The 25370-nt window shown below is 44.7% G+C and overlaps 3 protein-coding genes across 3 annotated transcripts in view; 2 read left to right on the top strand and 1 right to left on the bottom strand.

The window, feature by feature from the left end:
- Positions 1-1596: 1596 nt before the first annotated feature.
- The window catches only part of mtnr1al (melatonin receptor type 1A like), a 56589-nt gene continuing 32815 nt past the window's right edge, over positions 1597-25370 (bottom strand). Inside the window, 1 exon segment of the mRNA XM_075482016.1 lies at positions 1597-2520. Within this exon segment, the coding sequence (XP_075338131.1) occupies positions 1751-2520 (770 nt within the window). The 3' untranslated portion in view covers positions 1597-1750.
- Positions 9113-12308, top strand: LOC142398125 (E3 ubiquitin/ISG15 ligase TRIM25-like). Its single transcript, XM_075482106.1, has 2 exons — positions 9113-10574; positions 12271-12308. Exons 1-2 carry the CDS (start codon positions 9113-9115, stop codon positions 12306-12308), a joined length of 1500 nt encoding a protein of 499 aa, XP_075338221.1.
- The window catches only part of LOC142398124 (tripartite motif-containing protein 16-like), a 29980-nt gene continuing 17210 nt past the window's right edge, over positions 12601-25370 (top strand). The window contains exon 1 of the mRNA XM_075482105.1: positions 12601-13858. Coding sequence (XP_075338220.1) covers positions 12601-13858 — 1258 coding nt within the window. The remainder of the gene's footprint in view (positions 13859-25370) is intronic.

The raw sequence follows: 25370 nt of genomic DNA, 5'->3' as shown, positions 1-25370 counted from the left end.
ATACATTTGCATCACAAAATGGTTCTCCAGGAAAAAGTCAGACCTCACAATCTCTTGGCCCTATTTTCTCTCCCTTCGTATCACTGCCGCCTGCCGACAGCCGCGCCTGTTACGCTGTTTGCTGCTCGGTCTGCACAGCAGGCAGTGATACGAAGGGAGAGAAAATAGAGATCTGAACACATCACAGCAGCTTTAAAATCTTTACTCTGGCTTCCAGTCAGTCACAGAATAGATTTTAAAAGCCTGCTGATGGTTTACATCTGTGATGTGTTCAGAGAATATAAAGCCAGCAGAGCTCTGAGATCCAAGGACTCAGGTCAGCTGGTCCAGTCCAGAGTCCAGACTAAACATGGAGAAGCAGCATTTAGCTGTTATGCTGCAAACAAGTGGAACAAACTGCCAGTGGAGATTAAACTTTCACCAAATGGAGACATTTTTAAATCCAGGTTAAAAACATTTCTGTTCTCATGTGTCTATGCATGAAATCTGCACGCTATCTTTGAACTTATCTGGACTGTTGCTGGTTTTTAATCATTTAAATAATTCTATTTGTTTCTCTTTATGTTCTTTTATGTACTTTTAATGCTTCTTCCACTCCCTGCTGCAATGCTTTTATTTCAGGTGAAGCACTTTGAACTGTTTTGTACATGAAATGTGCTACAAATAAATTTGATTTGATTTACAGGAGTGATTCAGCCCCAAACACATTATCTGGGAGTCTTAGTCTGCTTTTAGAGCTTTGATTTAGTTAAGTTTGGTGTTGGTCAGACTAATAACAAATAGTTAATTGGTCCTGTGTCTCTTAAACATAAAATATCCCCTTAAAATTCGTCATGTAAACTGGGCTTTCGTTGTGTACAGTTGCCAATTATCAGCCAAACAGAGGTTTTTATCCAAGTATTTAAAGCAATTATCTCCAGATTAACCTCCAGCAGACATAACAGAGATGCTAGAATCAGTAATTCAGACTGTAATGATTTGTTTGAGAGTAATTTGCTTGTTTTTATGGATAAATCGAGGCTTTTCCAAAGGTGGTCAGGAGGAGATGGGGTTATCGGAGTGGGCATGAAGCAGATCTGTTGCTTTCCCAAAGGCGTCCCTGCTGAGAGTGTGGCACATCGAAAGTGTTTCTATAAATCAGCACTATGAAAGGAAACGGTGGAATAGCGACAGTAAAGACGTGAGCAGGTTCCAAAGCTGAAGCAGAAAATCCACCAAAAACACGGACGGTGTGGAGAACAATCTCGTTTTGCTGTTATTCCAACCATAAGCTCGCATTTTTTTTACTACAGACTGTTAAAATGATCACATTATTTTCTCATGTCGGCATCAACATTAAGCATGAACCTCTTAAAAAGTTTTTTTTTTTTTTTACTTTCAACATTTAGTTCAGTTCATGAGTCATTTACCAAAGACACTCATGAGGAAACATTACTAAGTCAGGAGCTACTTCTAAACTCTGCTTCTCCACATTTTCAAAGTCTATCAGTGTCCCTGATAACTCTCTGTGTGGCATCATTTATTTTACTTCATCACCCCCCTCCACTTCACCTCCTCAGGCTATTAAAGTTCAGCCATTTTTCTCCGCTAAGTGTTCATGCTTTTTCCTTCCACAGCACCTTGTTTCTTTTCTTTCCCCCTCATTAGTCCTGCTTTTTTCATTTCGCTGGGCTCTTCTTTTTCCTTTTCCTCATGGCTTTTTGATGGTTTTTTAACCCTTATACTTTGCGCCGGCTCCCAGTGTTTCATCTCAGCAGTGGAACTTGAAGACGATCAAGACGATCCTCTTGTACTCCTTCCTGAAGTTGTGGTTCAGCGCACCGTAGACGACGGCGTTGAGGCAGCTGTTGAAGTACGCCATGAAGTAGCTGGCCGTGAACAGCCACTCCGGTATGGCCCGGCTCAGCCTGGAGTCCAGCGCCACCGCCAGGCCGATCAGGTTCAGCGGCGCCCAGCAGACGGCGAAGAGCACGAACACCACGAACATGGTGAGGAAGTTGCGGAGATCGTGCGGTTTGATTTTGGGCCGCGAGTCCGGTTTGACCCTCCGCCTCACCTGGATCACCAGAACCCAGATGCGCAGGTAGCAATAGCTGACGATGCCGATCGGCAGGATGAAGTGAACCACCACCACCGTGATGGTGTACAGCGAGCTGACGGACTGCGCGAAGGTACAGGAGTAAACCCGCGGGTCGTACTGCAGGGACTCCACGAACCAGTTGGGCACGATGGCGAGGACGGTGAGCGCCCACACCAGCACGACGTAGCACATGGTGTTGCTGCTGGAGAACACCTTGTCGTACTTGAGGTTGTGGCAGATGTAGCAGTAGCGGTTGATGGCGATGCCGGTTATGTTGAAAATGGAGCCGATGACGCTGAGGCCCATGAGGAAGCCGCTGATCTGGCAGTGGATGTAACCTGCAATCCAGCCGTCGTTAAAGATGGCGGTGAGGACCAGCGGGTACGGGTAGATGGCAACCACCAAGTCAGCGAAGGCCAGGCTGACCACGAAGGCGTTTCCTGCAGATCAAGAGGAGAAGCTGTGAGCACAGTGGACATGTATATGTCACATATGCATATAATCATATATAATCCAAACATCTTCCTGCAAGAACCACATTCGGTTAACTTAGATCAACAACCCCATTAAAAAAGATGCGAACTACATGCTCACCACCGACATTTAGAAAACTGAGACAGATGTTTATCAGTTTGAAATAGTAACACGAGAAGTTTTTGAACCTTAAAACTTTGCGCTTCTGCCTTGTTTTGCAGTACACTTACTTTGGAAATTGGCTGAGATACAGAAGTTCACTGCTTTGGTTTCCAGCCCTGCATCAAAGATTTGTTTAAATTAGGGCCGGGCGAGTTAACTCGTTATTATCACGTTAACTCGTTAATTATTTAACGCCGACAAATATTTTATTGCGCATTAACGCAGGTTTTATTATTTATTTTATTATTGTAAAAGTCTGTCGCTCACAGGCTTTTATTTTGTAAAAGTCTGCTGCTCACAGGCTTTTATTTTGTAAAAGTCTGCTGCTGTCTGCTGTGGAACAGGAAAAGAAAGTAATCGGCGGATCCACCAAACATGGAGAAGGGTACGGAACTTTTACTCGGCCATTTTCATGTTAAAGTTCTTCCAGACGGCGGAGTCGACAGAACCAAAGTCATCTGTAAACACTGCCAAGTTGAATTGTCTTCTCAGCGTAGTAGTTCCAGTCTAAAATATCACTTAAAGGCAAAACACACAACTGATAGCAGCAAGTCATTCAAGGAAACAGACAGTGGAGCGAGGCTTCTACATAAAAACTACAGAAAGATGCTGATGTTAAAAGTGTGTTTGCACAACAAATGTTATGGCACTTTCATTCATATGGCAGCACATTTAAAATAAAGCTAAATGCTAAAAGCTATACGCTACTTTTGGATTCATGTTTGGATTCTGCGTACAAATGAGATTAATCGTGATTAATCAGGGAAATCATGTGATTAATTAGATTAAACATTTTAATCGTTGCCCAGCCCTAGTTTAAATGAAAGTGGCGTTCCACCCCACAACTGTAGGGGGAGCCGACGAGCAGAAGAAATGAGCCAGATTGGTGTAACTTTAAAATAAGCGTTTCATATCCACAAAACAAAAAGAAATAAAGTGTAAATTATCAGATGAATTATTATACAAGAAAGAAAATAAGTTTTACAGAATCTTTTTTTAAAACCGCCCGCAAATCACTTACTCAACAGGAGAAAATAATGAGCTGTCGGCTGAATGTCAGCTTCATCATGTTCTTTTTTCACATTATTAGTAATTATATGAAGAAAAGAAGTCAATCAAAGATAAATCTGCAGATTAGGGGAGAATGTGTGAACGTGTCTGCTAGGGGTGAGCAAAATAATCGTCATGACGATGTATCGAGATTCTAATTTTCGCGATCTACTGCATCGATTCTTGATGGCAAGTATCGATTATTTAAAAAAAAAAAAATAAATAAATTATTATTATTTTTTTTTTATGCCTTCAATGATAGGACCCATGCAATTGATGCATTTTGCTGCAAGGGATGTTTGCAATATATGTATATATTTTTTATAGTTTTATAAAGCCTATGCACTTTTTTTTTGTCTGTACTGATCATCCTTATTTTGTTATTTTAAGTTTTATAAATCCTATGCAGTTTTTGTGATGACTGGTAATGGCTGTATTTTTTTTTAAAGTATGTTCAGTGAAAATATCGCAATGCATCGCAATAATTCAAGTATCATGATGCATCGTGATAGTATCGCATCGTGGCATGTGAATCGTGATTCAAATCGAATCGTGACTTCTTTGCCAATACCCACCCCTAGTGTCTGCTTGTTTTTGCTCATGAAACTCAGTTTACAGAAAGCTGCCGTCAGTGAGATGAGCTTCAGCTTCTGGACACGGCAGAAACACAAAAGAGTTCCTTCTTTGAAAAACATTTCACGCCTCTGCAGAAGGATTTTCACCGGTGAAATGATTAAAAGAACTGAAAGCTGCTTGAAATCGCTCTCACTTCACTTTCTCTCAGAAAGCAGTTTGAATAATATCACCATCAAACACTTGTGAAGTAAGCTGAAAATTTAGTAAATGTTTTAATCTTTATTGTGCAAAAACATCAAACGTCTCAGATTTTTCCAGTGTGGGACTGTATGTAATTATAAATCTTTTATTTTTTTTCCAGTTTATTGAAGAGAAACAAATACATGAAAGAGATTTTCTTGGAAATTTGATGGGAATAGTTATAGACACTTCACTGCCTGCTACTGAGAGCTGTGGGTTCACCACCTGAGTAGTTCTTTTGTTTTTAGCATCTCAGCTTATAAAAGGCTCCTAACTCCAGGGAAGAACCATTGCTATGCATATGACAAACAACAGACCATATGTAATTGTGTTGTCATGCACTCGTCCAAAAGACACACCATCTGTTCCCATTTCTTTAGCTGCATCTGAAAAACAGCTTCATAGTTTCAACTTTTTTGTACATTTATGTTAAAACTGCTTTCAGTTACCAAAAGAGTCAAATTAATATAAGAAATTCAGTTTAAAAAAATCCTAATCCCAAAAAAATTAACGTTATCACGTCTAAAAGTAGAAAAGTAGGAAAAAAACAGACAATAATAAGAATTATATGTTATTCAACATCAAGAAAATGTAAATAAGATTAATTTTAAAGCTTAAAAAAGGAATATAAGATATAATCTAATGACTAATTATGGAACAATTCATATAAATGAAATGATTAAACTGTTTTATGCCACCAGAAATGAATAATCTAGAAGCGGAAGTCTAGAAGTGGAGGACAAAAGAAGAAGTGTCAGGCCTAAAGAACTATCTACAGCAGATGAACAGGATCTGAAAGTGTTTGCTCAGGATATGATTTTAATCTTCATTCTCAGGAGGAAAACCTACAAGTTCATGTTAAGAATGTGCTGCCACTCGGTGCATCAACACCAAAGTAAAAGGATATTAATCAGAGGGACAAAGTGTTTCTAATAGGGCTGGGCGAGTTAACTCGTTATTATCGCGTTTACGCATTCATTATTTAACGCCGATAAATATTTTATCGCGCATTAACGCATGTTTTATTATTTTATTTTAAAAAAATAATAATTTAAATTAAAAACAAAAACATTTTTTTAGGGCTTTTGTGCCTTTAATGGATATGAAAGTTCAGAGAGACAGGAAGCAGGGGGCAGAGAGAGGGGGAACGACACGCAGCACAGGGCCGTCCGATGAGGCAGCGAGGACTATAGCCTCTGTACATGGGGCGGCTGCTCAGCCCACTACGCCACGGACCCCCCCTGTTTTATTATTTATTTTATTCTGTAAAAAGTCTGCTGCTCACAGGCTTTTATTTTGTAAAAGTCTGCTGCTCACAGGCTTTTATTTTGTAAAAGTCTGCTGCTGTCTGCTGTGGAACAGGAAAAGAAAGTAATCGGCGGATCCACCAAACATGGAGAAGGGTACGGAACTTTTACTCGGCCATTTTCATTTTAAAGTTCTTCCAGACGGCGGAGTCGACAGAACCAAAGTCATCTTATCAGCGGGAACATGGACGACTACGAGGCTGCGTCATACAGAGTGCGCAAAGCGGTAAAAGAGGCAAAGCGGTAAAAGAGGCGAAGCGGCGCTACGGAAGGAAACTAGAGTCACAATTCCAGCACGGTGATTCTAGGGACCTGTGGCAAGGACTAAGAACAATAACAGATTACAAGAGCCCACCCTGCAGACCGGAGAGTGCGGACTCATCTCTGGCGAACGAGCTAAACACCTTCTATGCTCGTTTCGAGGCTGCGGTTAGCAGTGCTAATGGCGCTAACAGCGTTAATCACACTAACGGTGCTAATGGTGCTGCTGAGGAGGAGAGTCCCTTCACCAGAGCCGGCTCAAGGCATATGCCAACTATGCGGTCGCTTAGGGCCCCCACGCCACCAGGGGGCCCCAGAGAGCACCGAGACGTTGTGATAAAAAAGTAAATATATACATGAAATTAAAATAACATTGAATAATTTAAACGAAATTGTATTGCACCAGAAAAAAAATAATAATAATTTTGACAAAATACTAATACTTGGTTAATTTATGCCTCCTGTTGGCTGCTGCCACCGTTGGGCAAAATTATTTAAGTATTGTATTTATTATTTAAGTATTTAATTTTGACTACAACTTTATTTTTCTGTAAGATAATGTGAATGTCATTTGATTCTATTTTGTATTTGTATTTTGAACATTTTGCACAGCATTGCACATCTGAAAGAAATTAAACTATTTAACGTGTTTACTATAAATGCAGTCTCCAGCCTGCTGATGTTACTTTCAAATAGTTAAATTAATGAGCCATACTTATACATCACTCTTTATGTAGGAGTTAATTAAACCATATTTATGAGTTTGCTATCCCTTTAAGGTTAAAAACAAGAATGACACCTGTATAATGTTAGATGATTACAAATAATGCTAATGATTGTGGGTCCGTTACACACATAACAGTGTAGCCTATGGAATAATGAGGCATCTGGAGCTGAGGTGGTGGTAGGGGGGCCCCAAATGAAATTCTGCTTAAGGCCCCATAAAGGCTTGGGCCGGCCCTGCCCTTCACCATCACAGAAAGAGATGTACGGAGAGTGTTTAAGGGAGTGAATACCAGGAAGGCAGCAGGACCTAGTGGCAGAGCGTCACACGAAACACATAAAATGCTGGGCGTGTACAATGACGTAGGCACAAGCCATGCGTCGGAGGTAGGGTTAAATACAACTGTCTGCATCAAATTTTTTAAACCAACGATGGCGGGACACCTTGAGGACTTGTTTTTGCAAGTGTGTATGCAGTTCATGGAGATGTTATTTTACGGGGTATGGGTGGTCACAACGTGGGATGCCGCCGAAGAACATATGCGGAGAATACAAGAGCACTATAGTGTCCAAGTTGAGGAAATCCATCGACAATTTGAAGCAGAAGAACGCGAACAGCGTTAACGCAATCGACGAAGACATTTAGCTGTCATGGCTCTGAACACACGTGTGTCTGCAAGAAGAGTGTGGAAGATGGCAAGACCACAAGGGTTGGTGTTTCGGTCCAATGCTCTGAACAGTTTTGACGACGACGAGTGGAGAAAGCATTTTCGGATGTCGCGGCAAACCTTTGACTTTGTTGTGGAACTTGTTGAGTCACATGTGATGCGCAAGGTAACAAACTTTCGACAACCACTGGAACCACGTCTCAAACTTGCAATTGCTTTGTGGTGGTATGCTGTCGCTGTTGTTCTGAATCAGCTGTCCATTCTGTCTTTTAAACTCCTCCCCTCACGTCACGCCACGCCCACGTCCACCCCACGTCAATTGCTTTCACACCAAACTCGGCTCGGCAAAAAGACTAGGGTCCGACGCGGGTCGAAAGGCGAGTCGAGTTGACACGCCAGCCCGGGTCGTCAGTGTGAAAGGAACAGCGGACACGCTAAATTCGCGGATTAAACGCGGGTTCTTCCTCAGTGTGAAAGGGGCTAAGGACTATCGCCCAGTAGCCCTCACATCAGTGGTGATGAAGTGCTTTGAAACACCGGTGAGAGACTTCATCACTTCTGCACTGCCTGCATCCATGGACCCACTCCAGTTTGCGTACCGCCCCAACCGGTCTACAGACGATGCCGTCACCCACCCGCTCCACACAACCCTTTCTGTCGCCTCTGTATTCTCTATAATACTACTGCTTAGCTCTCAAGGTACCAGCTGAAACTCATATTCAACTGTAAGTGTTAGAGTCATATACAAGTAGAGGCAATTACCACATTGTACACCTTAATAACATCGTATTGTGTGGGAAATCAACCATATCATACATCTTAGAATCCCATAAAAACCTCTTTCATTCATTAAAATCTATTCATATTGCCAGCTAAAATACTTCCTGTTTGATGTACAATTTAAAGATGAATTGTTCATAATTGGATGTTTTAATCATCTTCCCACAACATTGAGTGAATAGAAACAACATTTTAAGAGAAGTTGCTCCTTCTTTTAATGACTATTTCTCATCTTTGGGGAAAATGTGTTTTTATTGTCAGTCTTAATTCACATTTTTCTGGGTTTTCTCCTTTTGAAGTATCAGAACAGATTGTCCAAAATGTTTCTTTACTCTGTTTTGAATTCCAGAAATATTCCTGAAGTCCTGAAATCCAAAACGGTTGTTTTTAAAAAAATAAAAAATAAAAATGAATTAAAAAAATTCTCTGGCAGACAGAGGAGAAAGAAAGAAAATAAAAACTTCTAAGTGTCGTGTGGACAAGCTGCAGTCTGTGTGCATGTGCTAGTTATTGCTCCTCCCACAAATAACCCTGGAAATAACCCTCTCACACCTGGACAGAGCAGAGAGTTTCAAGTACCTCGGAGTTCACATCTCACATTCGCGGGAGTGCAGGGCTCTATTTCCTGGTTCCCTCCCCTTCAGATCTGCAGCTCATGATGGGTGTAACCAACAGAAAGTGAACCGGCCGGCTCTGTTCTCTGCACAGACACATGATTTGTAGATCAGAGCTCAGACTGGTTTCAGTTTTCAGGAAGAGAAACTCACTGAGTCGCTGTTCTGAGAGGAGAAATGGCGCAGAAAGGAGTTCAGCTGGACGGAGAAAGCTTCTCCTGTTCGATCTGTTTGGATCTGCTGAAGGATCCGGTGGCTATTTCCTGTGGACACAGCTACTGCATGAACTGTATTAAAGCCCACTGGGATGGAGAGGATCAGAAGGGAATCCACAGCTGCCCTCAGTGCAGGAAAACCTTCATACCGAGGCCTGTCCTGGGGAAAAGCACCATGTTAGCTGCTTTAGTGGAGCAGCTGAAGAAGACTGGACTCCGTGCTGCTCCTGCTGATCACTGCTATGCTGGAGCTGAAGATGTGGCCTGTGATTTCTGCTCTGGGAGGAAGCTGAAAGCCACCAAGTCCTGTTTAGTCTGCCTGGCCTCTTACTGTGAGGAACACCTTCAGCCTCATTATGATTCAGCTCCATTCAGGAAACACAAGCTGGTGGAGCCCTCCAAGAAGCTCCAGGAGAACATCTGCTCTGATCACGATGAGGTGATGAAGATGTTCTGCCGTACCGATCAGAAGTGCATCTGTTATCTCTGCTCTGTGGAGGAACATAAAGGCCACGACACAGTGTCAGCTGCAGCAGAAAGGACTGAGAGGCAGAGAGAGCTGGAGGGGAGTCGGCAGCAGATCCAGCAGAGAATCCAGGACGCAGAGAAAGATGTGAAGCTGCTTCAGCAGCAGCTGGAGGCCATCCATCAGTCTGCTGATAAAACAGAGGAGCACAGCCAGAAGATCTTCAGCCAGCTGATCCGTCTCCTCCAGAAAAGAAGCTCTGATGTGAAGCAGCAGATCAGATCCCAGCAGGAAGCCGAAGGGAGTCGAGTCAAAGAGCTTCAGGAGAAGCTGGAGCAGGAGATCACTGAGCTGAAGAGGAAAGATGCTGAGCTGCAGCAGCTCTCACACACAGAGGATCACAGCCAGTTTCTGCACAGCTGCCCCTCAGTGGCAGCACTCAGGGGGGCTACACACTCATCCAGCATCCAGATCCGTCCTCTGAGGCACTTTGAGGATGTGACAGCAGCTGTGTCAGAGCTCAGAGAGAAACTACAGGACATCCTGAGAGAGGAATGGGCCAACATCTCACTGAGAGTCGCTGAAGTGGATGTTTTACTGTCACAGCCAGGACCAGAACCAGAACCTGAACCGGAACCAGAACCAGAACCAGGACCAGAACCAGAACCTGAACCTGAACCTGAGAGCAGAGCTGGATTATTAAGATATTCAGGTGAAATCACACTGGATCCAAACACAGCACAAACACAGCTGTTACTGTCAGAGAGGAACAGAAAAGTGACATTTATGAGAAAACATCAGCCTTATTCTGGTCATCCAGACAGATTCACTAACAGGTTTCAGGTCCTGAGCAGAGAGAGTCTGACTGGACGTTGTTACTGGGAGGTGGAGATGGGAGGAGAAGGAGTTGGTGCTGTAGCAGTCGCATACAAGAACATCAGGAGAGCAGGAGATGGGAGTGAATGTTTATTTGGATTTAATGACAAATCTTGGGCATTATATAATTACCCAGACAGTTATACATTTATATACAACAGCATGGAAACCTCCATCTCAGGTCCTGTGCCCTCCAGAGTGGGAGTGTACCTGGATCACAGAGCAGGTATTCTGTCCTTCTACAGCGTCTCTGGAACCATGACTCTCCTCCACAGAGTCCAGACCACATTCACTCAGCCGCTCTGTGCTGGGATCAGGATGTGTTATCCTTATGGATCCACAGCAGAGTTTGTGTAAAGTGGAATAAATGTATTTAGTCAGCTGGTTGCTGTGATGTCTCTGCTGCTGTTCTGCTGTTTATTTGCTGCTGTTTCCTGTGTCTGTGCAGCCATGGAGGATATCACTGCTGATGAGGAGTTTGATTCACAGAAATATGAAAATCTAAACTTCTCTGAGCTCTAAATATCAGCCGGATCCTGGTGTTGACGTGTCTGTATGTTGTTGTTTCTCTTCCACTTCATGGAGCCCAGCAGAGGAGTCAGCAGACCTTCCTTTATCACAGACTCTTTTCAGATCTCATCACTTTGGAAATGGGAAAATAATCCTGGAGTTACGCTGACTTTGATTTTGTTCAGGCTGTGTTTGAGAATAAAGGCGCTCAGGCCAAATATTCACTTTAAAGCTCCGTTTCTGTCTCATATTCTGTGTTTATATTCATGTTTGACCATGTTTCAGTGAATCAGTGCAGCTGTTAACTCGTTATTATCGCGTTAACGCGTTAGTTATTTAACGCCGATAAATATTTTATCGCACATTAACGCATTTAAAAAAAAAAATTTGGGTGGCTATTGTGCCTTTAATGGAAAGTTCAGAGAGAGGGGGAACAACATGCAGCACAGGGCCGTCCGATGTGGGACTGGAACCGGGGCCAGCTGCAGCTTATTATTTATTTTATTATTGTAAAAGTCTGTTGCTCACATGCTTTTATTGTGTAAAAGTCTGTTGCTCACAGGCTTTTATTTTGAAAAAGTCTGCTGCTGTCTGCTGTGGAACAGGAAAAGAAAGTAATCGGCGGATCCACCAAACATGGAGAAGGGTACGGAACTTTTACTCGGCCATTTTCATGTTAAAGTTCTTCCAGACGGCGGAGTCGACAGAACCAAAGTCATCTGTAAACTCTGCCAAGTTGAATTGTCTTCTCAGTGTAGTAGTTCCAGTCTAAAATATCACTTAAAGGCAAAACACACAACTGATAGCAGCAAGTCATTCAAGGAAACAGACAGTGGAGCGAGGCTTCTACATAAAAACTACAGAAAGATGCTGATGTTAAAAGTGTGTTTGCACAACAAATGTTATGGCACTTTCATTCATATGGCAGCACATTTAAAATAAAGCTAAATGCTAAAAGCTATACGCTACTTTTGGATTCATTTTTGGATTCTGCGTACAAATGCGATTAATCAGGGAAATCATGTGATTAATGAGATTAAACATTTTAATCGTTGCCCAGCCCTAGTTTCTAAATGTTCTTCCTGATTTTTCAGGCTCAAAACTCTGCTGCATTCACTGTATAAGTGAAGCTTCTTTCCAAAGGGATTAAAAGAAGAACCGACCCGTGTTTTAACCATGAACCTGCTGGGAAACAGCTTGGACTCACTTCCTGCTCACTCACAGCAGCTCCGCTCGGCCCACATGTTTCCTGGTTCCCTCCCCTTCAGATCTGCAGCTCATGATGGGTGTAACCAACAGGAAGTGAACCTGCCGGCTCTGTTTTCTGCCCTGTTAATCATCTCAGAGAAGTTTATCAGTTCATTCTCTGAAATCAGATCCAAACGACACATTAAGCTGGACTTTGTGCTGTTTTAATGTCTTCATGATGAATAAAACCACCCAGTTTTTATTACTTACTGGATATTATCTCAAGTTTCTCCTCCTGGAAAGATTAGAGCCTGATGACACCAGTTAAAGTCCAAAGTGTTCAGAGTACTAGCTGTGAGGAGTCCTTTATAGCAGGAACAGACGACTCAGTGGCTGATCTGAGAGGAGAAATGGCTCAGAAAGGAGTTCAGCTGGACGGAGAAAGCTTCTCCTGTTCGATCTGCCTGGATCTGCTGAAGGATCCGGTGACTATCGCCTGTGGACACAGCTACTGCAGGAGCTGTATTAAAGCCCACTGGGATGGAGAGGATCAGAAGGGGATCCACAGCTGCCCTCAGTGCAGGAAAACCTTCAAACCGAGGCCTGTCCTGGGGAAAAGCACCATGTTAGCTGATTTAGTGGAGCAGCTGAAGAAGACTGGACTCCGTGCTGCTCCTGCTGATCACTGCTATGCTGGAGCTGAAGATGTGGCCTGTGATGTCTGCTCTGGGAGGAAGCTGAAAGCCACCAAGTCCTGTTTATCCTGCCTGGCCTCTTACTGTGAGGAACACCTTCAGCCTCATTATGATTCAGCTCCACTCAGGAAACACAAGCTGGTGGAGCCCTCCAACAAGCTCCAGGAGAACATCTGCTCTGATCACGATGAGGTGATGAAGATGTTCTGCCGTACCGATCAGAAGTGCATCTGTTATCTCTGCTCTGTGGAGGAACATAAAGGCCACGACACAGTGTCAGCTGCAGCAGAAAGGACTGAGAGGCAGAGAGAGCTGGAGGGGAGTCGGCAGCAGATCCAGCAGAGAATCCAGGACGCAGAGAAAGATGTGAAGCTGCTTCAGCAGCAGCTGGAGGCCATCCATCGCTCTGCTGATAAAACAGAGGAGCACAGCCAGAAGATCTTCAGCCAGCTGATCCGTCTCCTCCAGAAAAGAAGCTCTGATGTGAAGCAGCAGATCAGATCCCAGCAGGAAGCCGAAGGGAGTCGAGTCAAAGAGCTTCAGGAGAAGCTGGAGCAGGAGATCACTGAGCTGAAGAGGAAAGATGCTGAGCTGAAGCAGCTCTCACACACAGAGGATCACAGCCAGTTTCTGCACAGCTGCCCCTCAGTGGCAGCACTCAGGGGGGCTACACACTCATCCAGCATCCAGATCCGTCCTCTGAGGCACTTTGAGGATGTGACAGCAGCTGTGTCAGAGCTCAGAGAGAAACTACAGGACATCCTGAGAGAGGAATGGGCCAACATCTCACTGAGAGTCGCTGAAGTGGATGTTTTACTGTCACAGCCAGAACCAGAACCAGAACCAGAACCAGAACCTGAACCAGAACCTGAACCTGAACCTGAACCTGAACCTGAACCAGAACCAGAACCAGAACCAGAAACAGAACCAGAACAAGAACCAACGAGCAGAGCTGGATTCTTAAGATATTCAGGTGAAATCACACTGGATCCAAACACAGCACACAGACAGCTGTTACTGTCAGAGGGGAACAGAAAAGTGACATTTATGAGAAAACATCAGCCTTATTCTGGTCATCCAGACAGATTCACTAACAGGTTTCAGGTCCTGAGCAGAGAGAGTCTGACTGGACGTTGTTACTGGGAGGTGGAGATGGGAGGAGAAGGAGTTGGTGCTGTAGCAGTCGCATACAAGAACATCAGCAGAGCAGGAAGAGCAACTGAATGTGCATTTGGATTTAATGACAAATCTTGGGCATTATATTGTTTCTCAGACAGTTATACATTTATATACAACAGCATCTTAACCTCCATCTCAGGTCCTCGGGCCTCCAGAGTGGGAGTGTACCTGGATCACAGAGCAGGTATTCTGTCCTTCTACAGCGTCTCTGGAACCATGACTCTCCTCCGCAGAGTCCAGACCACATTCACTCAGCCGCTCTGTGCTGGGATCAGGATTTATAATTATGGATCCTCAGCTGAGTTTGTGTAAAGTGGAATAAATGTATTTAGTCAGCTGGTTGCTGTGATGTCTCTGCTGTTCTGCTGTTTATTTGCTGCTGTTTCCTGTGTCTGTGCAGCCATGGAGGATATCACTGCTGATGAGGAGTTTGATTCACAGAAATATTAAAATCTAAACTTCTCTGAGCTCTAAATATCAGTCGGATCCTGGTGTTGACGTGTCTGTATGTTGTTGTTTCTCTTCCACTTCATAGAGCCCAGCAGAGGAATCAGCAGACCTTCCTTTATCACAGACTCTTTTCAGATACGCAGTTTTCCTGTAACAGCACAAAGTCCAGAGTTTGTGTTCAGAGCAAAAGTATTTGTCCTTTTGACTTCCTTTAATAAAACAGCTTCATCACAGAGAAACGAGTCCAGTTTTCTTTGATTGGATCTGATCAACAAGCTTCAGATGATCAGTTATTATTCTGGGAGCTCTGTTGTTCGGATATTTCTTCTTTAACAAGAAACATTATTATCAGGAAACAGGTGAAAATGAGACCAGGAAACAGGTGAGAATAAGACCAGGAAACAGGTGAGAATAAGACCAGGAAACAGGTGAGACTGAGACCAGGAAACAGGTGAGAATGAGACCAGGAAACAGGTGAGACTGAGAACAGGAAACAGGTGAGAATGAGACCAGGAAACAGGTGACACTGAGACCAGGAAACAGGTGAGAATGAGACCAGGAAACAGGTGAGAATGAGACCAGGAAACAGGTAAGAATAGGACCAGGAAACAGGTGAGAATGAGACCAGGAAACAGGTGAGAATGAGACCAGGAAACAGGTGAGACTGAGAACAGGAAACAGGTGAGAATGAGACCAGGAAACAGGTGACACTGAGACCAGGAAACAGGTGAGAATGAGACCAGGAAACAGGTGAGAATGAGACCAGGAAACAGGTAAGAATAGGACCAGGAAACAGGTGAGAATAAGACCAGGAAACAGGTGAGACTGAGACCAGGAAACAGGTGAGAATGAGAACAGGAAAGAGGTGAGAATAAGACCAGGAAACAGGTGAGACTGAGACCAGGAAACAGGTGAGAATGAGACCAGGAAACAGGTGAGACTGAGAACAGGAAACAGGTGAGAATGAGACCAGGAAACAGGTGACACTGAGACCAGGAAACAGGTGAGAATGAGACCAGGAAACAGGTGAGAATGAGACCAGGAAACAGGTGAGAATGAGACCAGGAAACAGATGAGAATAAGACCAGGAAACAGGTGAAATTGAGACCAGGAAACAGGTGAGACTGAGACCAGGAAACAGGTGAGAATAAGACCAGGAAACAGGTGAGAATAAGACCAGGAAACAGGTGAGACTGAGACCAGGAAACAGGTGAGAATGAGACCAGGAAACAGGTGAGACTGAGAACAGGAAACAGGTGAGAATGAGACCAGGAAACAGGTGACACTGAGACCAGGAAACAGGTGAGAATGAGACCAGGAAACAGGTGAGAATGAGACCAGGAAACAGGTGAGAATGAGACCAGGAAACAGGTGAGAATAAGACCAGGAAACAGGTGAGACAGAGAACAGGAAACAGGTGAGAATGAGACCAGGAAACAGGTGAGAATGAGACCAAAAAACAGGTGAGAATGAGACCAGGAAACAGGTGAGAATGAGACCAGGAAACAGGTGAGAATGAGAACAGGAAACAGGTGAGACTGAGACCAGGAAACAGGTGAGAATGAGACCAGGAAACAGGTGAAAATAAGACCAGGAAACAGGTGAGAACGAGACCAGGAAACATGTGAGAATGAGACCAGGAAACAGGTGAGAATGAGACCAGGAAACAGGTGAGACTGAAACCAGGAAACAGGTGAGACTGAAACCAGGAAACATGTGAGAATGAGACCAGGAAACAGGTGAGAATGAGACCAGGAAACAGGTGAGAATGAGACCAGGAAACAGGTGAAACTGAGACCAGGAAACAGGTGAGAATGAGACCAGGAAACAGGTGAGAATGAGACCAGGAAACAGGTGAGAATGAGACCAGGAAACAGGTGAGAATGAGACCAGGAAACAGGTGAGACTGAGAACAGGAAACAGGTGAGAATGAGACCAGGAAACAGGTGAGACTGAGACCAGGAAACAGGTGAGACTGAGACCAGGAAACAGGTGAGAATGAGACCAGGAAACAGGTGAGAATGAGACCAGAAAACAGGTGAGACTGAGACCAGGAAACAGGTGAGACTGAGACCAGAAAACAGGTGAGAATGAGACCAGGAAACAGGTGAGAATGAGACCAGAAAACAGGTGAGCATGAGACCAGGAAACAGGTGAGAATGAGACCAGGAAACAGGTGAGAATGAGACCAGGAAACAGGTGAGAATGAGGCCAGGAAACAGGTGAGAATGAGACCAGGAAACAGGTGAGAATAAGACCAGGAAACAGGTGAGAATGAGACCAGGAAACAGGTGAGCATGAGACCAGGAAACAGGTGAGAATGAGACCAGGAAACAGGTGAGAATGAGACCAGGAAACAGGTGAGAATGAGACCAGGAAACAGGTGAGAATGAGAACAGGAAAAAGGTGAGAATGAGATCAGGAAACAGGTGAGAATGAGACCAGGAAAAAGGTGAGAATGAGACCAGGAAACAGGTGAGAATAAGACCAGGAAACAGGTGAGAATGAGACCAGGAAACAGGTGAGAATGAGACCAGGAAACAGGTGAGAATGAGACCAGGAAACAGGTGAGAATGAGACCAGGAAAAGAGTGAGAATGAGACCAGGAAACAGGTGAGAATGAGAACAGGAAACAGGTGAGAATGAGACCAGGAAACAGGTGAGAATGAGACCAGGAAACAGGTGAGAATGAGACCAGGAAACAGGTGAGAATGAGACCAGGAAACAGGTGAGAATGAGACCAGGAAACAAGTGAGAATGAGACCAGGAAACAGGTGAGAATGAGAACAGGAAACAGGTGAGAATGAGACCAGGAAACAGGTGAGAATGAGACCAGGAAACAGGTGAGAATGAGAACAGGAAACAGGTGAGAATGAGACCAGGAAACAGGTGAGAATGAGACCAGGAAACAGGTGAGAATGAGACCAGGAAACAGGTGAGAATGAGACCAGGAAACAGGTGAGAATGAGACCAGGAAACAGGTGAGACTGAGACCAGGAAACAGGTGAGAATGAGACCAGGAAACAGGTGAGAATGAGAACAGGAAACAGGTGAGAATGAGACCAGGAAACAGGTGAGAATGAGAACAGGAAACAGGTGAGAATGAGAACAGGAAACAGGTGAAAATGAGAACAGGAAACAGGTGAGAATAAGACCAGGAAACAGGTGAGACTGAGACCAGGAAACAGGTGAGAATGAGAACAGGAAACAGGTGAGAATGAGAACAGGAAACAGGTGAGAATGAGACTAGGAAACAGGTGAGAATGAGACCAGGAAACAGGTGAGAATGAGACCAGGAAACAGGTGAGAATGAGAACAGGAAACAGGTGAGAATGAGACCAGGAAACAGGTGAGAATGAAAACAGGAAACAGGTGAGAATGAGAACAGGAAACAGGTGAGAATGAGACCAGGAAACAGGTGAGAATGAAAACAGGAAACAGGTGAGAATGAGACCAGGAAACAGGTGAGAATGAGAACAGGAAACAGGTGAGAATGAGACCAGGAAACAGGTGAGAATGAGACCAGGAAACAGGTGAGAATGAGAACAGGAAACAGGTGAGAATGAGAACAGGAAACAGGTGAGAATGAGAACAGGAAACAGGTGAGAATGAGACCAGGAAACAGGTGAGAATGAGACTAGGAAACAGGTGAGAATGAGACCAGGAAACAGGTGAGAATGAGACCAGGAAACAGGTGAGAATGAGAACAGGAAACAGGTGAGAATGAGACCAGGAAACAGGTGAGAATGAAAACAGGAAACAGGTGAGAATGAGACCAGGAAACAGGTGAGAATGAGAACAGGAAACAGGTGAGAATGAGAACAGGAAACAGGTGAGAATGAGACCAGGAAACAGGTGAGAATGAAAACAGGAAACAGGTGAGAATGAGACCAGGAAACAGGTGAGAATGAGAACAGGAAACAGGTGAGAATGAGACCAGGAAACAGGTGAGAATGAGACCAGGAAACAGGTGAGAATGAGAACAGGAAACAGGTGAGAATGAGACCAGGAAACAGGTGAGAATGAGAACAGGAAACAGGTGAGAATGAGAACAGGAAACAGGTGAGAATGAGAACAGGAAACAGGTGAGAATAAGACCAGGAAACAGGTGAGACTGAGACCAGGAAACAGGTGAGAATGAGAACAGGAAACAGGTGAGAATGAGAACAGGAAACAGGTGAGAATGAGACTAGGAAACAGGTGAGAATGAGAACAGGAAACAGGTGAGAATGAGACCAGGAAACAGGTGAGAATGAGAACAGGAAACAGGTGAGAATGAGACCAGGAAACAGGTGAGAATGAAAACAGGACACAGGTGAGAATGAGACCAGGAAACAGGTGAGAATGAGACCAGGAAACAGGTGAGAATGAGAACAGGAAACAGGTGAGAATGAGACCAGGAAACAGGTGAGAATGAGAACAGGAAACATGTGAGAATGAAAACAGGAAACAGGTGAGAATGAGACCAGGAAACAGGTGAGAATGAGACCAGGAAACAGGTGAGAATGAGAACAGGAAACAGGTGAGAATGAGACCAGGAAACAGGTGAGAATGAGAACAGGAAACAGGTGAGAATGAGAACAGGAAACAGGTGAGAATGAGAACAGGAAACAGGTGAGAATGAGACCAGGAAACAGGTGAAACTGAGACCAGGAAACAGGTGAGAATGAGAACAGGAAACAGGTCAGAATGAGAACAGGAAACAGGTGAGAATGAGACTAGGAAACAGGTGAGAATGAGACCAGGAAACAGGTGAGAAGGAGACCAGGAAACTGGTGAGAATGAGATCAGGAAACAGGTGAGAATGAGACCAGGAAACAGGTGAGAATGAGACCAGGAAACAGGTGAGAATGAGAACAGGAAACAGGTGAGAATGAGAACAGGAAACAGGTGAGACTGAGACAAGGAAACAGGTGAGAATGAGAACAGGAAACAGGTGAGAATGAGAACAGGAAACAGGTGAGAATGAGACCAGGAAACTGGTGAGAATGAGAACAGGAAGCAGGTGAGAATGAGAACAGGAAACAGGTGAGAATGAAAACAGGAAACAGGTGAGAATGAGACCAGGAAACAGGTGAGAATAAGACCAGGAAACAGGTGAGAATGAGACCAGGAAACAGGTGAGAATGAGAACAGGAAACAGGTGAGAATGAGACCAGGAAACAGGTGAGAATGAGACCAGGAAAAAGGTGAGAATGAGACCAGGAAACATGTGAGACTGAGACCAGGAAACAGGTGAGAATGAGACCAGGAAACAGGTGAGACTGAGACAAGGAAACAGGTGAGAATGAGAACAGGAAACAGGTGAGAATGAGAACAGGAAACAGGTGAGAATGAGACCAGGAAACTGGTGAGAATGAGAACAGGAAACAGGTGAGAATGAGAACAGGAAACAGGTGAGAATGAAAACAGGAAACAGGTGAGAATGAGACCAGGAAACAGGTGAGAATGAGACCAGGAAACAGGTGAGAATGAGAACAGGAAACAGGTGAGAATGAGACCAGGAAACAGGTGAGAATGAGACCAGGAAACAGGTGAGAATGAGACCAGGAAACATGTGAGACTGAGACCAGGAAACAGGTGAGAATGAGACCAGGAAACAGGTGAGACTGAGACCAGGAAACAGGTGAGACTGAGACCAGGAAACAGGTGAGAATAAGACCAGGAAACAGGTGTGAATGAGACCAGGAAACAGGTGAGAATGAGACCAGGAATCAGGTGAGAATGAGACAAGGAAACATGTGAGAATGAGACCAGGAAACAGGTGAGAATGAGACCAGGAAACAGGTGAGACTGAGACCAGGAAACAGGTGAGAATGAGACCAGGAAACAGGTGAGAATGAGACCAGGAAACATGTGAGAATGAGACCAGGAAACAGGTGAGAATGAGACCAGGAAACAGGTGAGCATGAGAACAGGAAACAGGTGAGAATGAGACCAGGAAACAAGTGAGAATGAGACCAGGAAACAGGTGAGAATGAGACCAGGAAACATGTGAGACTGAGACCAGGAAACAGGTGAGAATGAGACCAGGAAACAGGTGAGACTGAGACCAGGAAACAGGTGAGACTGAGACCAGGAAACAGGTGAGAATAAGACCAGGAAACAGGTGTGAATGAGACCAGGAAACAGGTGAGAATGAGACCAGGAATCAGGTGAGAATGAGACAAGGAAACATGTGAGAATGAGACCAGGAAACAGGTGAGAATGAGACCAGGAAACAGGTGAGACTGAGACCAGGAAACAGGTGAGAATGAGACCAGGAAACATGTGAGAATGAGACCAGGAAACAGGTGAGAATGAGACCAGGAAACAGGTGAGCATGAGAACAGGAAACAGGTGAGAATGAGACCAGGAAACAAGTGAGAATGAGACCAGGAAACAGGTGAGAATGAGACCAGGAAACATGTGAGACTGAGACCAGGAAACAGGTGAGAATGAGACCAGGAAACAGGTGAGACTGAGACCAGGAAACAGGTGAGACTGAGACCAGGAAACAGGTGAGAATAAGACCAGGAAACAGGTGTGAATGAGACCAGGAAACAGGTGAGAATGAGACCAGGAATCAGGTGAGAATGAGACAAGGAAACATGTGAGAATGAGACCAGGAAACAGGTGAGAATGAGACCAGGAAACAGGTGAGACTGAGACCAGGAAACAGGTGAGAATGAGACCAGGAAACAGGTGAGAATGAGACCAGGAAACATGTGAGAATGAGACCAGGAAACAGGTGAGAATGAGACCAGGAAACAGGTGAGCATGAGAACAGGAAACAGGTGAGAATGAGACCAGGAAACAAGTGAGAATGAGACCAGGAAACAGGTGAGAATGAGACCAGGAAACATGTGAGACTGAGACCAGGAAACAGGTGAGAATGAGACCAGGAAACAGGTGAGACTGAGACCAGGAAACAGGTGAGACTGAGACCAGGAAACAGGTGAGAATAAGACCAGGAAACAGGTGAGAATGAGACCAGGAAACAGGTGAGAATGAGACCAGGAATCAGGTGAGAATGAGACCAGGAAACATGTGAGAATGAGACCAGGAAACAGGTGAGAATGAGACCAGGAAACAGGTGAGACTGAGACCAGGAAACAGGTGAGAATGAGAATGAGACCAGGAAACAGGTGAGAATAAGACCAGGAAACAGGTGAGAATGAGACCAGGAAACAGGTGAGAATGAGACCAGGAAACAGGTGTGAATGAGAACAGGAAACAGGTGAGAATGAGACCAGGAAACAGGTGAGAATGAGACCAGGAAACAGGTGAGAATGAGAACAGGAAACATGTGAGACTGAGACCAGGAAACAGGTGAGAATGAGACCAGGAAACAGGTTAGAATGAGAACAGGAAACAGGTGAGAATGAGAACAGGAAACAGGTGAGAATGACACCAGGAAACAGGTGAGACTGAGACCAGGAAACAAGTGAGAATGAGAACAGGAAACAGGTGAGAATGAGACCAGGAAACAGGTGAGACTGAGACCAGGAAACAGGTGAAAATGAGACCAGGAAACAGGTGAGAATGAGAAAAGGAAACAGGTGAGAATGAGACCAGGAAAAAGGTGAGAATTAGAACAGGAAACAGGTGAGAATGAGACCAGGAAACAGGTGAGAAGGAGACCAGGAAACAAGTGAGAATGAGAACAGGAAACAGGTGAGAATGAGAAAAGGAAACAGGTGAGAATGAGACCAGGAAAAAGGTGAGAATGAGAACAGGAAACAGGTGAGAATGAGACCAGGAAACAGGTGAGAAGGAGACCAGGAAACAGGTGAAAATGAGACCAGGAAACAGGTGAGAATGAGAAAAGGAAACAGGTGAGAATGAGACCAGGAAAAAGGTGAGAATGAGAACAGGAAACATGTGAGAATGAGACCAGGAAACAGGTGAGAAGGACACCAGGAAACAGGTGAGAATGAGACCAGGAAACAGGTGAGAATGAGAACAGGAAACAGGTGAGAATGAGACCAGGAAACAGGTGAGAATGAGACCAGGAAACAGGTGAGAATGAGACCAGAAAACATGTGAGAATGAGACCAGCAAACAGGTGAGAATGAGACTAGGAAAAAGGTGAGAATGAGACCAGGAAACAGGTGAGAATGAGACCAGGAAACAGGTGAGAATGAGACCAGGAAACAGGTGAAAATGAGACCAGGAAACAGGTGAGAATGAGAAAAGGAAACAGGTGAGAATGAGACCAGGAAAAAGGTGAGAATGAGAACAGGAAACAGGTGAGAATGAGACCAGGAAACAGGTGAGAAGGACACCAGGAAACAGGTGAGAATGAGACCAGGAAACAGGTGAGAATGAGAACAGGAAACAGGTGAGAATGAGAACAGGAAACAGGTGAGACTGAGACCAGGAAAAAGGTGAGACTGAGACCAGGATACAGGTGAGAATGAGAACAGGAAACAGGTGAGACTGAGACCAGGAAACAGGTGAGAATGAGACCAGGAAACAGGTGAGAATGAGACCAGGAAACAGGTGAGAATGAGACCAGGAAACAGGTGAGACTGAGACCAGGAAACAGGTGAGAATGAGACCAGGAAACAGGTGAGAATGAGACCAGGAAACAGGTGAGAAGGAGACCAGGAAACAGGTGAGAATGAGAACAGGAAACAGGTGAGAATGAGACCAGGAAACAGGTGAGAATGAGAACAGGAAACAGGTGAGAATGAGACCAGGAAACAGGTGAGAATGAGACCAGGAAACAGGTGAGAATGAGAACAGGAAACAGGTGAGACTGAGACCAGGAAACAGGTGAGACTGAGACCAGAAAACAGGTGAGAATGAGACCAGGAAACAGGTGAGAATGAGACCGGGAAACAGGTGAGAATAAGACCAGGAAACAGGTGAGAATGAGACCAGAAAACAGGTGAGACTGAGACCAGGAAACAGGTGAGAAGGAGACCAGGAAACAGGTGAGAATGAGACCAGGAAACAGGTGAGAATGAGAACAGGAAACAGGTGAGAATGAGACCAGGAAACAGGTGAGAATGAGACCAGGAAACAGGTGAGAATTAGACCAGAAAACAGGTGAGACTGAGACCAGGAAACAGGTGAGACTGAGACGAAGAAACAGGTGAGAATGAGACCAGGAAACAGGTGAGAATGAGACCAGAAAACAGGTGAGACTGAGACCAGGAAACAGGTGAGACTGAGACCAGGAAACAGGTGAGAATGAGACCAGGAAACAGGTGAGACTGAGACCAAGAAACAGGTGAGACTGAGACCAGGAAACAGGTGAGAATGAGACCAGGAAACAGGTGAGAATGAAACCAGGAAACAGGTGAGAATGAGACCAGGAAAAAGGTGAGAATGAGACCAGGAAACAGGTGAGAATGAGAACAGGAAACAGGTGAGAATGAAACCAGGAAACAGGTGAGAATGAGACCAGGAAACAGGTGAGAATGAGACCAGAAAACAGGTGAGACTGAGACCAGGAAACAGGTGAGACTGAGACCAGGAAACAGGTGAGAATGAGACCAGAAAACAGGTGAGACTGAGACCAGGAAACAGGTGAGAAGGAGACCAGGAAACAGGTGAGAATGAGACCAGGAAACAGGTGAGAATGAGACCAGAAAACAGGTGAGACTGAGACCAGGAAACAGGTGAGAAGGAGACCAGGAAACAGGTAAGAATGAGAACAGGAAACAGGTGAGAATGAGAACAGGAAACAGGTGAGAATGAGACCAGGAAACAGGTGAGAATGAGAACAGGTAACAGGTGAGAATGAAACCAGGAAACAGGTGAGAATGAGACCAGGAAACAGGTGAGAATGAGACCAGAAAACAGGTGAGACTGAGACCAGGAAACAGGTGAGAAGGAGACCAGGACACAGGTGAGAATGAGACCAGGAAACAGGTGAGAATGAGACCAGAAAACAGGTGAGACTGAGACAAGGAAACAGGTGAGAAGGAGACCAGGAAACAGGTGAGAAGGAGACCAGGAAACTGGTGAGAATGAGACCAGGAAACAGGTGAGAATGAGACCAGGAAACAGGTGAGAATAAGACCAGGAAACAGGTGAGAATGAGAACAGGAAACAGGTGAGAATGAGACCAGGAAACAAGTGAGAATGAGAGCAGGAAACAGGTGAGAATGAGACCAGGAAACAGGTGAGAATGAGAACAGGAAACAGGTGAGAATTAGACCAGAAAACAGGTGAGACTGAGACCAGGAAACAGGTGAGACTGAGACCAGGAAACAGGTGAGAATGAGAACAGGAAACAGGTGAGAATGAGACCAGGAAACAGGTGAGAATGAGAACAGGAAACAGGTGAGAATGAGACCAGGAAACAGGTGAGAATGAGACCAGGAAACAGGTGAGAATAAGAACAGGAAACAGGTGAGAATTAGACCAGAAAACAGGTGAGACTGAGACCAGGAAACAGGTGAGACTGAGACCAGGAAACAGGTGAGAATGAGAACAGGAAACAGGTGAGACTGAGACCAGGAAACAGGTGAGACTGAGACCAGGAAACAGGTGAGAATGAGAACAGGAAACAGGTGAGAATGAGACCAGGAAACAGGTGAGAATGAGAACAGGAAACAGGTGAGAATGAGACCAGGAAACAGGTGAGAATAAGACCAGGAAACAGGTGAGAATGAGACCAGGAAACAGGTGAGAATGAGAACAGGAAACAGGTGAGAATGAGACCAGGAAACAGGTGAGAATGAGAACAGGAAACAGGTGAGAATGAGACCAGGAAACAGGTGAGAATGAGACCAGGAAACAGGTGAGACTGAGACCAGGAAACAGGTGAGAATGAGACCAGGAAACAGGTGAGAATGATACCAGGAAACAGGTGAGAATGAGACCAGGAAACAGGTGAGAATGAGACCAGAAAACAGGTG

The sequence above is a fragment of the Odontesthes bonariensis genome, chromosome 13 (genome assembly GCF_027942865.1).
Source record: "Odontesthes bonariensis isolate fOdoBon6 chromosome 13, fOdoBon6.hap1, whole genome shotgun sequence".
Classification (NCBI taxonomy): Eukaryota; Metazoa; Chordata; class Actinopteri; order Atheriniformes; family Atherinopsidae; genus Odontesthes; species Odontesthes bonariensis.
Note: the sequence above shows the minus strand (reverse complement) of the source record. Positions and strands in the feature narration are given on the sequence as shown.